This window comes from Taeniopygia guttata, chromosome 10 (genome assembly GCF_048771995.1).
Source record: "Taeniopygia guttata chromosome 10, bTaeGut7.mat, whole genome shotgun sequence".
In the NCBI taxonomy this organism is placed as follows: Eukaryota; Metazoa; Chordata; class Aves; order Passeriformes; family Estrildidae; genus Taeniopygia; species Taeniopygia guttata.
In genome coordinates, this window is record NC_133035.1 from 13379122 (window position 1) to 13395355 (window position 16234).

At 48.5% G+C, this 16234-nt stretch overlaps 1 protein-coding gene across 2 annotated transcripts; it reads left to right on the forward strand.

The window, feature by feature from the left end:
- The first annotated feature begins 410 nt into the window (after nucleotides 1-410).
- On the forward strand, nucleotides 411-15644 carry DET1 (DET1 partner of COP1 E3 ubiquitin ligase). Of its 2 annotated transcripts, none has more exons than XM_072933757.1 (5): nucleotides 411-495; nucleotides 1115-2223; nucleotides 5282-5472; nucleotides 7104-7295; nucleotides 11028-11350. In XM_072933757.1, the coding sequence occupies exons 2-5, from the start codon at nucleotides 1141-1143 to the stop codon at nucleotides 11215-11217; spliced, it is 1656 nt and encodes a 551-aa protein (XP_072789858.1). In that variant the 5' UTR covers nucleotides 411-495; nucleotides 1115-1140; the 3' UTR covers nucleotides 11218-11350. The 2 variants fall into 2 exon arrangements, with proteins under 2 accessions (XP_072789858.1, XP_002197662.1); XM_002197626.7 differs by having other exon boundaries at nucleotides 421-691; nucleotides 11028-15644.
- Nucleotides 15645-16234: the final 590 nt, after the last annotated feature.

The following is a 16234-nucleotide window of genomic DNA, read 5'->3' on the forward strand; positions in this document are numbered from 1 at the left end:
GGTTTAGGGTCCGTTTCAGGGTGTTTTAGGGCGGTTTCAGGGTGTGTGGAGGCTGTTTTAGGACGGTTTCTGGGTGTTTAAGGGCGGTTTCTGGGTGTTTTAGGGCTGTTTTAGGGTCGGTTTCTGGGTGTTTTAGGGTGGTTTCAGGGTGTGTGCAGGCTGTTTTAGGGTCGATTTCTGGGTGTTTTAGGGCTGGTTTAGGGTCGGTTTCTGGGTGTTTTAGGGCGGTTTCTGGGTGTTTTAGGGCGGTTTCTGGGTGTTTTAGGGCTGTTTTAGGGTCGGTTTCTCGGCTCGGAACGGGCGCGGTGGGGCCCGGTGCACGGGTCCGCCCCGCCGCCAGGGGGCGCGCCAGGCTCTCGCGGCACTCTGGCCCGGCGGCCCCATCTCGCTGGTCCGCAGGCCGGAAGCGGAAGTGGTGGCGCCCTCCCGCCGCTGTGCCGTGGCGGAAAGATGGCGGCGGCCATGGCCTGAGCGGGACCCGGCGCTGCCCCAGCGGTGAGCGCGGCCGCGACCTCTCCCCGGTCTTCAACCGGCGCGGTGGCACTCGGTCCACCGTGTCCCTTTAGCCCTCGGGCCAGCGGGAGATCCCCGGTACCTTTGGCGGGCCAGCCCTCGGCTCCCCCCGGGCTTCCCTGGATCTCAGTCCCTCCTCATCCCGGGGGACCGGAGCTCCTCGCTTCCCTCTCGGCAGGTGGGCCTGAACACACCGCGGGTGATCCCTCCTGTGTCCCCTTGCCCCCAGCTCCCTCCGTTCTTTCCAGGCTGTACCCTGTGCCTGCTGCTTGTCACGTCTGCATTTACTGCTGGCTACTCGGGCTCCCTTCCCGCTGTTTGGGAGCTCCCGTTATTCCCTGTGCCTACACCCTTCCCTGGCTCCCTCCTTCCCTTCCTGGTTCTCCGCTGTGTCTCTCTGTTCAGCAGGCAGGACTGCTCTTGTTTTCCTGGTGCCTCCCATGAGATCCTTCTCTCAGTCCCTCCCCCTGCTCCCCGTGTCCTCCCGTGTTATTCCCTCTGTACCTTGTAGCCGACCCCCTCGCTGCTCTGGCTCCACGTGAGCAGTACCCTGTGCCCTGGGTCCCACGCCGGTGCCAGGGCAGGTGTGCTGTCCCCGCAGGATGAAGATGAAGTAGAGCTCTGGCCATGGACCATGAGGCCCCCACCATCAGGCCCCGGCGCATCCAGAACCAGAACGTCATCCACCGCCTGGAGCGCCGCCGGATCAGCTCGGGCAAGGCCGGCACCCACTGGCACCAGGTCCGCGTCTTCCACCAGAACGTCTTCCCCAACTTCACCGTGGTCAACGTGGAGAAGCCGCCCTGCTTCCTGCGCAAGTTCTCCCCCGACGGCCGCTACTTCATCGCCTTCTCCTCCGACCAGACCTCGCTGGAGATCTACGAGTACCAGGGCTGCCAGGCGGCCGAGGACCTGCTGCAGGGCTACGAGGGGGAGATCCTGGCCAACGGCAACGACCAGAGGTCCGTCAACATCCGGGGGCGGCTCTTCGAGCGCTTCTTCGTGCTGCTGCACATCACCAACGTGGCCTCCAACGGGGAGCACCTGAACCGCGAGTGCAGCCTGTTCACGGACGACTGCCGCTACGTGATCGTGGGCTCGGCCGCCTACCTGCCCGAGGAGCCGCACCCGCCCTTCTTCGAGGTGTACCGCAACAGCGAGTCCGTCACCCCCAACCCCCGCTCCCCGCTGGAGGACTACTCCCTGCACATCATCGACCTGCACACGGGCCGGCTCTGCGACACGCGCACCTTCAAGTGTGACAAAGTCATCCTGTCCCACAACCAGGGGCTGTACCTGTACAAGAACATCCTGGCCATTCTCTCCGTGCAGCAGCAGACCATTCACGTCTTTCAGGTGACGCCCGAGGGGACGTTCATCGACGTGAGGACCATCGGCCGCTTCTGCTACGAGGACGATCTCCTGACCCTGTCCGCCGTGTACCCCGAGGTGCAGCGGGACACGCAGACGGGAATGGCCAACCCTTACAAGGAGCCCTTCATCAACTCCCTGAAGCACAGGCTGCTGGTGTACCTGTGGAGGAGGGCCGAGCAGGACGGAAGCGCCATCGCAAAAAGAAGGTTCTTCCAGTACTTTGACCAGCTGAGGCAGCTCCGCATGTGGAAGATGCAGCTGTTGGATGAGAACCATCTGTTTATCAAATACACAAGTGAGGACGTGGTCACGCTGCGGGTGACAGATCCTTCCCAGGTATAGAGTCACAGAATGGTTTGGGTCGGAAGGGGCCTTGAACATCATTGAATTCCAGCTGCCCTGTTAGGGGTCCACTAGAGCAGGTGACTCAGGTACTGCCTCCCTCTTCAGGCTGCTCGTTACTTTGGGACAAGTGCTCGAGCATTACAATGCTGTCAGCTGTTCCTTAAGGAGCCCATAAAGGTTATTTAGGATCCCTAGTACCTGAGTCTTTTTCAATGCCTCTGATATTGAATAACTTCTGTATCTTTTTTCTCAATTTCATTGCTATCTTCCTTCTCACCTGCAAAATGAGAAAGATCTGATTGTTAGCAAGCCCCTTTCTCCAAGGATTGTTCCCCATGCTCATAGATTCTGTTCAATCCTTTTTCCCTCCCCAAATCCCCAACTGAATTTAATTTTAGCTGATATTTTATATAGTCTGTTTAAATTGTAGAGGTAGTCTCTCCCTTTCCTCATATATCTTCAAGCATGTTTTTCAAATATAATAGTCTTCATTTTCCCTGGTACAATTACCATTTCTGTTCTGCCTACGTACTCAGTCTTTCAAGCTTCAGTAAGAGGTAGTATTTATGATCTCTCCAAATTGGAATAGCAGCTTTTAGATCGGGCTAATGGGCCAATTGCTCCTCTTTTCAATTTAGTACTAAAGAAGTGGAATTAGAGCAAATGTAGCTCAGTCAGTGCTGGGTCCCTCCAGACATGTTTCACAACCCTGCATGTTGATCATCTCTTTTTACTGCTTTTAGAGTGGTTGGTCACGTTTTGAGCCCTGTGAAATGAAGAGGTTTTTTTAGTTAATTTTTATTCCTTTAATCATCTTGGTTTTATTCTGTTGAAAGCATTTAGCAAGAATTTTTAATAAATATCCAATGCAGCATGTAGGTCTGATTGTTCCCCAGAGGTTTGTTTTCTCACATCACTTCTCTTCCCCACATCTTTGCCAGAACTTAGGTCCTAGAAGAAATAAACAGTAGCTCTTTGTGTGTTGCCTTTGTCCAGTTCTTCCTGGGAGAGTACTCTGTTTTGTTTTGTTTTATTTTCCTCTTCTGTGGTGTTTGTTTGGGGGAGTTGCTTTGGGAGGAAATAGGTTAGGCTTTATCTAATCCATTTTGCCCATTGGTGTAAAGCTGAATGTCTGTCTCAGAACTAGGAAGGCTCTGTGGAAATGGCCTGCAGGGTTCTGCTCGTTGCTGGTGTCTGGAATGAGCTCCTGGCCCTGATGTAAATGTTTGTGGCTGGCTCAGCTCTGCACTCTGCTGTGGTTAGTAGGGTGTAGTGCCTGGTTTGCTGCAGGGAGCTCTCGACTCTTTTCACCCCAGGGTTACTTTAAGATGCAGTTTGTGGTTTGTTTGCAGTGTGCCTCAGGCACTGGGTTTTGTGCTGGGGGAAAAGTCTCATTTCTCAGTTCCTCCAGGAGATAATTCCAGCTGTGGAGGAGTCTCCACAGACCTGTCTGAAGGTAGGCGTTGTGTTAGGGCTTCCTGAATAAAACTTGGCTCAAAAAATGACTACAGCTCCCATTTTTCTTCAGTCTGTCAGACAAGGAACACGAAGTTTTATCCAGTTTCAGGCTCCTTTCTCCCCTCTGGCTTCTCTGCCAAGAAGATTGAGGAGTTGCTGTTCATGGTTTTGAGTTGTGTGGTTTTTGTCTGGGTCTGCACTGTATCCTTTGAGATTTTTAAGAGTGTGCTCTGCATAGGTAGCTTGGGGGGTTGTTGCTGTTGTAGGCTTGTGTTGATAGGCTCGACAGCATTGCTGTGTGATTTTTGTGCCACTCAGCTGCTGCCTCACATGCTCAGATGATGTTTTGGTGGTGTTACAGGTGCTGCAAAAGCAGTGAGGGTTTCCCTGCTCAGGGACGTCCTGTAGATGTGTCTCTGTGTTAACCTGGCAAAGGAAATTTTTTTATTTAAAGTTGGAGGATACTTCCTGCAGTCTTCAGTGATTTAAATAGTTTTTTCTTCTGCTATCTTCTCTTATTTTCTCTCTGCTCCCACCCTTTATTTCAGAAGGGCTTCCCTTTCCTCAGGCAGTAGTCTAGTGAGTAACCTCATCTTGTGTGTTTCGTTTGGACATGTAGGGGCTGGACTGTATTATCATAGTTTATTTTGGGTCTGTAAAACAAACAAACCTTGTGATATTTGCAGGTGGGTGGGTGGACAGAGGGCCTGCCACCATCCGTAAGCATCGTTTGGGAGCGGGAGGTGAAGCATTTAGGAATTGCCTCTATTGACAGAAGATTTAATCAGATACCATGGGAATTAGTTCCCTTTGAAGTGGGGACAAGTTCTTACTTTGGGGTGCCAGCACTCCTGTCTCTAATGAAAACTACTTTTAATGACCAAGAATTAAATATGCCCTTTCCCAATGGGATGGGAATGTCATTTCCCTTTGATTTAGCTGCGCTGACACAATGTCACTTTTTTTCCCAATTTCTTGCTCATTCGTGCCAGGATTCATTGCCATTGCCAATCCACAGCATGGTACCAGGGCCATTTTGCACAAGAATGTCAGCATTAAGGAGTCATTAATGTCTTTCAGATTTTCATTTCTGTGTTGGCAGGGTACCTGGAGGGCATAGCTTTTTGTGGGCAGTGATGTAGTGCACAGTACATTAAAAAGGCTCATCTCTGTGTGATGCAGATATTAAGAAGAGGAAGAAAATAAATCTATGCAGAGGTAAAAATAATTTAAGGTCAGCTACCATTGGATTTGAATTAATTTTTTCAGCAGGAATGAAAATTAAATTTGGCACTTGAGTAAGTGTTATGGGCTTGGTGGAGGACAGAGAAGAAGAGAAAATAGTACGGTTGCATCTAGTTCAAGTTGAAAAATTGGAAGGCCATTAAGTTTTCTTAAATAATCACAGCTGAGAGGTGGATAATTGGGTATGTGTTGAGGCATTCCAATAGGAGAGTGGATTAGTGTGAGGACGTAGGATTCTCCTGTGCTGTGGGGAAATTTGGATGAGGTCTGTGGTGTGATGTGGGGAGAAGGAAGGGACAGCTTCCCCACCTGTGCTCTCCAGGGTAACTGCTGCCTCTCTCCCCAGCCCTCCTTCTTCGTCGTGTACAACATGGTGACCACGGAGGTCATTGCCGTGTTTGAGAACACATCTGATGAGCTGCTGGAGCTGTTTGAGAACTTCTGTGACCTCTTCAGGAACGCCACCCTGCACAGTGAGGCTGTCCAGTTCCCCTGCTCAGCTTCCAGCAACAACTTTGCGAGGCAGATCCAGCGCCGGTGAGCCATTCGGAGCATGCTTTATTCCGTATAGACACACGCTCACCCCCGTCTGCTGAAGGCCAGTATCAAATACCAACCCTGAGAAAACCAGTTCCTTTGGTCCCCTTTGCCAGGTGGTGCAAGGGTCAGGACTATACATGGTTCATCTTGCAGCCTGATGTATCTGATTTTATATTCTGCAGCATTTACCTTGTTAGAGGAAGGAACAAAGCAGTTGCAATGTGCTGCTTAGAAGAAAGGAAAGGAATTTTGAGGGAGAGATCTTTCCATCTCTCCTTGAGCAGTAACTCTTTTGGGGGTTATTAAAGTATTACTGCCCAGTAACTTTGGTCCCTGAAGATAGGATTTGTCAAGATGCTGGCATGATCCAGTTGAGTGTAATTTGCCAAGTGACATTCTCTGAATTTACTGTGTGCCAAACTCTGTTCTGCAGCATTTCCTCAACATCAGTCACCAGCTCGTGGTTCTCATCACTGTAGTAGGAGAAAGGAAACTCATCTGCTTAGATCTGTTGTGAAAGCTGAACAAAATACCAAAATAACCTGTGTTTCTAGAATATGCTTTAACAGTCAGATGTGGTTTTAATGAGGCAGAGTGTGTTATTTCTCTAGGAAAATTTTGTTGTGACTCAGGATGTTTTGTTCTTCCAGTGACTTGTTTCTCATCATTCAAAGTACTTGCCATCCACTTACGGGCATCAAGCTTCTGTTGACTTTAAGCTGATGTCACATAAGTCTGACGAAATTGACTATGTCTGTAACTTTCTAGAGCAGCCTGTCAGGAAATCCATAATGCTTAATGGGAGAGAGAATGAGAGAACTCGCTGAAGACTCATGAAGAACAACTTCTGCCTTTTGTTGAAGTAGCGAGGAGAGTCTTTTCCTCCTCTTGCTACAAGGACCTGTAACAGGAATGTTGTAACTTTCACAGCAAAGCCAGGGTGAGCTGGCTTCTGGCTGAGTGTTTACCCTCCTTATTGCCCCTGCAGCTGATCTGACTGTTCTTGCACAGTCAGTCAGTCTTGCACATGTAAAATTTCAAATGTTACTTAGAAAGAGAAATCCAGACTGTGTTAATCTCTCCACAAGGAAGAACTTTCAGCTCACTGTAGTTTCTGGAGAGCTTTATGCTTCTCATCAAGGTTCTTCTTAATCTAAAGTTTCTCCCTTTATGCATTTAAAACAATGGGTGGAGAGAGGAGGATTGTCAAGTTAACGTTAAGGGCTCAACTGTTACTGTGAAACCCCCCTGGCTTTTGCTCATGCTGTTTCCAGGCTTTGTGGTAAAACTTGGCTTGATTGATAAGCTGCTAATCCATCTCTCTCTGTTTTGATCCTGTTCATTTCCTGTACTGCAGAGCAGCTGGGTCCAGATGTTGTGGGTAGGGACATTCTTCTCCTTCTGTCACTCTGACATTCTGAGTGAGCCAGTAATGATAAGGGAGGATGAAAAGGTTAGCAGAACTTGTTGATGTTTGAATCACTGTGATGCATCTTTGGAAATGAGCTGTTTTAGTTCTTACACTGCAGCTGTTTTCTTTCCCCATTAGTTTTCCTGCTTAGTTGATTTCAGATGTGCTGTTCACCCGTGGCCTTTGTGAACAAAAGGTGTCTCTTGGTTTGCTGCAGGTTCAAGGACACGATTGTGAACGCCAAGTACGGAGGGCACACGGAGGCCGTGCGGCGGCTGCTGGGGCAGCTCCCCATCAGCGCCCAGTCCTACAGCGGCAGCCCCTACCTCGACCTGTCCCTTTTCAGCTACGATGACAAGTGGGTGTCAGTCATGGAGCGGCCCAAGACCTGTGGTGATCACCCCATAAGGTATGGGGAGCTGTATGAGTGCAAGGAGTCCCTGTAAATCACCTCTGCCATGTGGCATCAAATGTGCAGAATAGGGAGTAGAGGGAAGCCTTTATCTTAGGAAATCCTTTCACCAGGGGATTTATTTCAGCAGTCCCACAAAACTTGGCCTCTCTGCTTTACAATAATGTGGATGTGTGGGAGGGCTCTTCATGTTTCCTTGCTGAGTTGCTCTGCTCTGGGGAAGGTTTGGGTGGTGAAGTCTCAGCCTTTTCCATATGAATGGTCTTGTTCCTCCTCCTCTTCTTGCAGTGCTGCCGTTGTGTTTGGGTTGCAGTGTGATACAGCTCTGATGTCTGCTTTCCTATGCTGGAAGGATCCTCTCTGAGCATGTGGGTTTAGTTGGCAAGGATTGTCTGGTTTGTCCTGTGAATAAAATAGTATCTGGGCTAGGTGTTACTCAGAAAGCTTGTGCTATTGATTGAGCTGTTTTCAGACTTCCCTTGTTTACTGTTCTCACCCTGGGAGCTGTACTCCTTGTTGTACTCCCTTCTCTCTGTGATCTGTAGGAAATTTCTGTCTGTAGTAGGAATTTTAGCCAAGTGTCAGGGCCATTCTGTGCCTCTTCTGTCTGAGCCTACAATGCTGGCAGAGGGAGTAAGTCTGAGCTTGAGAATAAGGAGGTTTGCAATGCTTCTTAAAGAAACATCAGGAGTATTTATTTCTTTTTGTTGGCTGCAGCCATGGCTGCAAGAGGTAGTGGTTAAAAATCCAACATCTCCAGCTTGACAGGCTCAAAGAGCCCGAGTTATCCAGGCAGAATAGTCTTTCTGCTCCTAGTACTGCAGAAGCAAACCTATGCTCTGAAAACAAAGAGAGCCTTCAGTGCCTGAGTGCTTTGTTTAGTGACTGCACACATGTTGGGGGCTCAGGCAGCCTAGGGAGATCATTCTGGACCGCTTCCCTACTTTATTTTCATCAATGCATTTTCAAAAAGTGGTTTCATATCTCCCCTGGCTCTGACTCAGGTGGCGGGGAACTTCTGATTATTCCTGCGCTCTCAATTCCCAAATTATGTATATTTAATTGATTCTTCTGCCTGTATGATTTGGTTTGATCTCCAGCTTCCATGTTATCTGCAAAGAAAGCCTGCCCTTTTCCCCCTTGTCATGCTTGACGTTGGGAAAACTTGCAGGGTGGCAGTTGTCTGCCAGCGCCAACCTGCGCCCGGCTCCCGCGGACAAAAGGCAGCAGAACCGCAGTCATGTGCTGCGGTGGAGTCTTTGTAGTAAACAAAGCCAAGTGCCACCTTCCCTCCCTCCCCTGAGCAAACCAGCGTTTCAGAGCCAGAGCTTTTAAAGCTCAAAGCTGTGCAGAGTCAATTAGGACTTGAATAGAGCTTCGGAGCAGTGGGGCTCCTGGTTTTTGGAAAGTAAGCAGAAGATGAGGCGCTAACCTTAACCATTCAATAGCTGAAATAGTGCTGCTGTGGTTCTCACATGCAAAACAAAGGGATTAATAAAATAATGCCAGCTGCCTGTTGGGGTTAGAGGGCTTGGAAATGAGGGACCACAGGATTTGTAATATAAGTCCTGTAATTGTCTGGAATGGAAAACCCTTCGGTAGCTAAGGTTGTTATAATCTGTGTGCAGTTTTCTGGCATGATGTGAGAGCTAGGAAGGTTTCCAGACCTTTTCCACATCAATTCAATATTTCTGTGCACTGTGTTCTTTTAACCCTTAGGGCTTTTCTGCATCCCAGAGGGTTCAATTCTACCTACTTAAGAGCCAATGGTTGTTTGCTGTCAGCTGGGAAGGACTATAGGTTCCCCATCACCACTCCCTTCCAGTCTCTTTTCAGTAGACTTGAAGAGATATTCAATGGGTGAAATGATGGCACTTGAGGGAAGAGGCTCTAACACAGCTCTACCTATAGCAGGGGGTCTCTAAAATCCATCTAGATGGCTAATAAGGAGCCATTTAACCAAAGAATTGGTCTGCAGATAAATCTTCCATTTTCCTACGGTTTGAAAAGGCTGGTCTTGCTGTTTCTGTTGACATACAATTTTATATTGCAGTGCCTAATTTATCCCCAGAATGAGAGCCCATGGAAATGGCCTCTGATTGCAGAGCACTTTTAAAAATACATTTAAAAATACCAAACTGAGCACATCTTTAAGATTACAGGGAGCTTCATCTTGAGTAGTAAATTGTTGTGAGTTGGGGGAGAGCGGAACAGATGGGGGACTGTGCTTTATTTAAAGAATGACCCTCTGCATACCCAGCCTTGTGTAGGAGGGAAAGGGCTTTTTGAAAAGCCAAATACCAAGATTGTGACTCTTGCTGGGTTCTTGTGTGCAATTTTCAGGCAGGTCTGGCTAGCACTTTGATTCAGGGGAAGGGAGAGGAGAGTGGCCCTCCAGGAAGAACATGAGGTTCTCAATAGGCTGTGTTGTTAAAATGTGGAGTATGTCTGCTCCTGAAGCAGCATCGCTGGTATCTGTCATCATCCGTTCTTGCAGGCTGAGAGCTGAGTGCATCGTATTGCTGGCGGGGGGGAGATGTGCTCCGACATTAAAAGCATTCTTGGAGTTAAAATCAGAGGAAAATGCAAAATACCCGCATGCACTAAGTGTTGGTGGAAAAGAAAACAGCTGGGAGGCATAATGGCAGTTCTGTGCCTGAAGCTGGAAGAGGTCTAACGAAAATGGTCTAATAAACAGAGACAGCTTCAAGGGGAGGACTTGAGTTAGGGCCCAGCTACTTGGTGAGGGTATCACATGCAGAAATCTCCAACACTACATCCCAGAAGCCTTCTCCAAAGTCTTGGGAAGGGTGGGATCCTCACAGAGAGTCCTGTGTTCTGGCAGCAGCAGAGGACAGTGGTGTTACCTGGGCTTCTGTCAGTTACACAGAGTGTGCAAGCAAGGTTCAGGAAGCAAAGAGCTTCCCTGGACTCACCTGTCCTTCAGCGCTGTTTGACTCATCCCCCTGAAAATGTTCCCTCTGTGCTGGAGCTGTGTTCCAGAGCTCACCTGATGCATATGAGCTTGACCCACAGGCGGGTGTGTGCGTGACAGCAGAAGGTCATAAGGTTTTCCTTGACCTCTGTCCTTGCTGTGGTTATTGAATCCAATTCATCAGGCACCTCCTGCACAGCCTATTCCATTAATGCTTTATTGGTGGCAATCTAAAAGGAATTGCAAAGCCTTACTTGAGCTGTACACTACAACATGGCACCCTTGGGCAGGATTGGATCGACTTCCTTGACTGAACAGGGAGTTATCAGGCACAAGGACAGCAGTGTAAAGCCTTCCCTGGCAGTACCACGAGGAGGAAAGGGTGGCCTGACACTCTCAGTGAAGGCCATTGCTAAAGGAAGGGAGCTCAGTTCTGTACAGTTTATCTGCCTTATGGATCAAGGGCAGCATTAAGAGAGGATGGAGAACCAGTACAGGTGGGGTGTGAACCAAACTGACTCCCTCTCGTGAAGTCAGCTTTGTCCATCAAAGTGACAGGCAGAGTTCTCTCATTGCTGCTAATAAGATAAAAGTGATGCTTTTATAGACAGTGGAAAACAACTGCCCTGAGAGGGACTTTCCTGCAAAGCCAAGAGCCAGACACCCAGCTAAGGACCTTCTGCTCCTTGGGGCGCACCAGAGCTCGAGCAAGGCGCTTGTCTCTGTGTGCGAAGAGCCCAGATGGCAAAGTCAATAGTCGGGAACAGCCATAATTGCCTTTCTCTTCCTTTCAGATTTTACGCCCGTGACTCTGGCCTGCTGAAGTTCGAGATCCAGGCGGGCCTCCTGGGGCGCCCCATCAATCACACAGTGCGGCGCCTGGTGGCCTTCACCTTCCACCCCTTCGAGCCCTTCGCCATCTCGGTGCAGCGCACCAACGCCGAGTACGTGGTCAACTTCCACATGAGGCACAGCTGCACCTAGAGGGACTCGGGGCTGCTCTCCTTGGCGCTGGGCCTCTGCCACAGGTGCACCAAAGCCAGACACTCACACCTTCTGGGAAACCAAACCATCGCTCCTGGAAAGAAGCCTCACCTTGGAGCTCCTTCCTGTGGCATTGCAGGGCCCTCAGCCTCAGCTGTGGAAAGCTGATCCACCCCAGTCATGGGGGTGGGTGGATGCTTCTGACTTTGTACTGTGGAGATCCTCCTGCTGTCCTTCCCTGTTCCTGTTGATGAACAAAGCGTAGCTGAGGTTCCTTTCCTGGTTTCCCAGAGGCATGGCTCTTTCCTATCCTGCTGTGGGTCTTAGGATAGCAGAGATGGAGCTCTGCATCACACTTGTGGAGCGCTCCCTTCTGCACTGGTGGACAAATGACCTGTCACAGAGGGAAGGGATGGGAGCCATGGGGAGGGCTTGGATACAGCTACCCCTGTTTGTATCTTCAGAATTGCTAGGGAAATGAGATCCTGCTCTCATCCATACAATCTCCGCATGTCATTTTAACATGCAAGAGGTCAGGAAAAAAACGGTGGGAGAAATCACTACAGTTGAGAGACATGAGGTGTGTTCCTGACCCTTATGCAAGTCACTTAATCTTTGTGCCTTAGTAAAAGCTCCTAAGTGAGAGGTGGTGTCATAGCAGCAAGCCAGGGCAGCTGGTTGTGTCTGTAATGCACGAGGTGGGTGCAGGAGGAAGATGGGTGCCTGGGAAGGGTGCGGGGAGCAACAGCAGCTCCTTGGTCATATCAGAAGGACTTTTCTGCAGCATGGGGGTTAATCCTCGCAGCCATCTGCACGTTGTGCTGCCAGCTGCTGGCACCCTCCTGTGTGTTGGAGTACCAGCATAGAAAATGAGTAGGATTTGCCCAGGAAGAAGGGTAGAGACCTGAATTCAGGTTCGCTGCTGTGGGTGGGCAGTCTGGAGATGAACTTGTTGCTTACCTCTGTCTGTTTGATACACTGTTCTCTGTGAGAACCCAGATGCTGTTTCCAGGCTTCAGAACACAGCTGGCCAGCGTGGCAGTGTTGGCTGGACCATGGCAGTGTTTGTGCTGCTGATAAATTAAGCTCCTGGGTGTAATTACCTGCCACTGTGGGCTGGTGCGGATGCTGGCCTGCCCTTCTTGCTTAAAAATGGAGTTTTTGGTTGTGGGCCAGCATTTGGGGGTTTTTACATGAGGGCTGGTTTATGACTGCTGCCAGGCAGCACAGCCATCCCAGCATCACAATGTGCTCCTTCAGAGGCTGCAGCCTGTTCTTGTCCCATTCCTTTAGGAGGTACAGTGGGGGCAATAGAAAATTGGTGCTAATACACAGGAGACCCTCTCCATGAAAGGACCCTGTGGGTGTCTTAATTGGACCAAAATGAGCTGTGGGTGATGTGTTGTGGCCTCATGCCTGTAAAGAGGAGTGCTGGAGTCATGCATTCATTTTGCTGGTGATGCACTGGAGAAGAGCTGTGTGGGTGGGGGTGCCTGCTCATGGTATGAGTGGTGGACCTCAGAATTAAGGGTGTCCTGAGGTCCTTGAATCATCCTTCGCTCTCTGCCTCACTGTACTTCTCTCCTGGTCTTGCTAAACATTATTTCTAGAAAGACAATGCATTTCACTGCTCTTTTCCTGGTGTTTGCACTGTTGGTGTCTCAGGTCTGTCAGGAGTGCCAGCGGGTCAGGAGACTGCTAACAGAGGAGGTGTCAGTGCTTTAGCTGCAGGTTCCTCTCATCTAATAACACTATTTGTCAAGGTTTTAGGGTTTTATCCTGTGATCTGTTCCTCAAACATTCAATTAAAGCTCCAAGTGGAGAATCGTTTGCACACTGTAGATCATGGATTTACCTCCCTCTGCACCACTCTCACAGCTGTTCGCACTTCAGTATGAGACTTTTTTTTCTCCCCAAGCTTCCAGCTGCTCCATCTGAGACTTTGTTTACTCCTTGGTGTCACAGCCTCAGGAAGTCAGTGCTTACTAAATTAGCTGTCAGATCTCCATTGAGACTCCTTTTTTCAGTGGCAAAAATATAAACTTCAGCATTTCTGTAATAGGGGCTTTTGCTAAATTGAGGCTTCCCTGTGTGAAGCAGAGTGTGGCATGGATTGTTGGCCATGGGGCTGAGAGAGATCTGTTCTTAGCTCTACTATTAAATTGTGAGGCTGGGGGCAAATCTTTTCCTACTCCAGCTGGTGTTTTCTTCTCCATAAATGAGGCCAAAAACATATTTTCATCTTTTGTAAAACACTTTGAGATTCATGGATAAAAAGTGCTGGGTAAGTGCTAAGTATTTTCTTATTATGTTTGCAGACAAACTGATCATACTGGGTACTAATTGCCTTGGAGTAGCACAGCAGATCCTCTGGTCTTGGCTGCTGCATTTTATATCAACAACAGAGTTAATTTTGTTACAGAAATTTATGGAAAGAAAAGTCTCTCATGCTTGAAATTTTGATTCTTTTATTTAAGAAACAAAAAGTGTGTGTGGTGGGGAGGGAAGGAGAAAAGGGGAGATATTTTCTACCTGATATTTTTCCTAGGTTAGGGTAAAGATTTGTTAGCAACACAAGACAAAACCAGAATAAACAGAATTTGCTTTAAAAGTCTGATTTATTGTCTTTATCTTCCAAAAATCTGAATGGTATAGATGGGAATTCCTTTGCTAAGAAGAGATGGCAGGGCTGTGCAGACATATCCCATGGGAGCTTGCTGCCTCTTCCTGGCACTTGGAGTACAAGTGTCCTTAAGAATATTCCCACCTGAGGCATTTCTGTAGTTCCTGCAGATTTCTCTAATTCTTGTCTACATGAACTAATGACGGGAGAGGATTTCTTGGTTACATTTTTCCCTTTGTATATTATTACTAGCCCAGCTTGTACTCAGGGACTGTTCCTTTATTCCATTTACAGCATTTATCTAACCTTTTGGTCACTTTCTGCATGATCGAGGGATGAAAGCTTGTTGTGGTTTAACCCCAGCTGGCAGCTCAGCCCCACAGAGCCACTTGCTCAGTCCCTCACCTGTGGGACTGGGGAGGGAATCGGGAGAGTAAAAGTGAGAAGACTTGTGGGTTCAGATAAACACTGATTATTGGGCAAAAGCCACATATAAGCAAAGGAAACCGAGGAATTAATTCCCACTTCACATGGTCTGGCAGGTATTTAGCCACCTCCAGGGAAGCAGGGCTCCATCCCCTTTTGCCCCAGCCAGAGCTGGCACAAAGCTGAGCACACCTTGCTTGGCAGAGCAGCCTGTCCACTGCTTTTAGGTTGGGCTGAGGCACTCAGATTTTCCATGTGCTGCTCCCTGCCTCTTGCAGAACAGTCTGGCTGAGAACTCTGCAGCATCCCTGTTTGTGTTAGTTCCTCTAACCATCTGCATCTTGAGCAGTGATTTTCCTTTGAACCTTTGCCCCATTTCTCAGCTGCTTTCCCGTGCAGACCTTGAGCACACCAGAAAGCTCTTGAGCCCGTGGCTTTTCAGACAGGCACTAAGTGAGGAGGAGATGCTTGAGCTGGAAACTGTGTTTGGCAGCAAAATCCCATCTTTTGTTGCTTCTCGTGCTGCCTTTGCTTTAAGAAAATAAAGTAGTGAAAGCAGGACAGCTGCATTATTATATGAAAGGCATTAGGCAGCAAGGCACAGAAATCCCATTAGAGTCAAACATATGGATATGTTTAGGATGTGTCCCTACTAAAGACTCCTATCAAATAACCTTCCAGTGCTCATGGCCGGCCCTGATTTAGCTGTCTGTGTGTACTGCCAGGACCTTCCTGTTGCGCAGGTGCTGCATCTGTTAAGCTCTTCCCTTGGTCATTTGGACCCAGCTAGAAGAATCAGGTTTCTGATGCTTTAAGAAATCCCTTTGTTTTTCTTCTTTAGGATCTGTCTTGCTGCTTTTCTGCCAGCTTTTCCTGCAAGGATCTCTCAGGGCTGTGGGCAGAGAGATGGTAAAGGGATAGCAATGAGACATGTGGCCCTCTCACAGCTGTTGTCCTTCTGGGAGCCTTATATAGGTGCATGCTGCAGAGCAAATGGATGTCCTGTGGACAATGGGACAGGATTTTGTGGGTTTACTTCATCCTTGCTATGCAAGTTCCAGAGTCTGTGTCTTTGATGTGCCTGAATCTTGTGCTTCCTTGTCTTGTTAAATGGTAGTAAAAGCTTTTCTGGTCAAATACTCATGAGGAGGAGGGAATGGTGAAATGGCTTTTTATTTTTCATTGTTTTCCTTGCTCAGGGGCTGTGGGCTGAGCTGTGCAGTGCAGTTCCAGCCTGGTGCTGGCTCAGGCAGCCCCAGCCCCTGCTAGAGCTGTTTGCTGACCGTGGTTTGATTTGACTTTGTTTCTCTTGGGGAAAAGCTGTACTTACTCTGTAAGGAAAAAAAATTCTCAGAAAAATACTGATGTGGGAAAAACACTGAATGGCACCTTTTTTTTGTTTAATGATGTTTTGACATAAAAATACTACATTTTTAAGCTAGCAATGTGCAAACTGGTAATTCTTGGCTAACTGTTGTGACCTTGCACGTGAGGAGAACTGGAAAGAGAGACATTGTCCTTGGTTCTGGCTACTCTGGGCTGTGCTGCAGCATCTGGGTAACATGTGGGCCCTCACTTGATTAATGAGGACAGTTATAGAGGAATGTGATGGGATAGCTCATGGATGCCCAGGGCCCTTGGATAACACTACCAAGTCCCCAGCATTTGCTGCATTCTGCTCTGTCCAGGGACAAACTGGAGCCTTTGGATGAGTTTATTTTCTGTGGATGACAAAACAAGTTTGAGTTCAGTCTTTTTAAAGCCAGGAACATGTTATTTCTCTTTTCCACGGCTGTCTTCTTCCCTTCTACCCAGCAGCTTTGCAAAATGCCAAACTCAGTCCAGAGCAGCCCTGGCTTTGCTCAGAGGGCTCCAGCCTCCCTAAGCCCCTGGTTTTGGCAGTGAATTGTTCCCTCTGAAAGCTACTCTTGCACAAGTTCATCCTTCCCTCTGCCAGCATCCTTCCTC

Bases quoted from the DNA above. Each gene is read 5' to 3' on its own strand.
- DET1 (XM_072933757.1), top strand. From the start codon at position 1,141: ATGGACCATGAGGCCCCCACCATCAGGCCCCGGCGCATCCAGAACCAG. The intron at 5,473-7,103 runs GTGAGCCATTCG...GGTTTGCTGCAG, and splicing joins GCGAGGCAGATCCAGCGCCG to GTTCAAGGACACGATTGTGA. The intron at 7,296-11,027 runs GTATGGGGAGCT...TCTTCCTTTCAG, and splicing joins TGTGGTGATCACCCCATAAG to ATTTTACGCCCGTGACTCTG.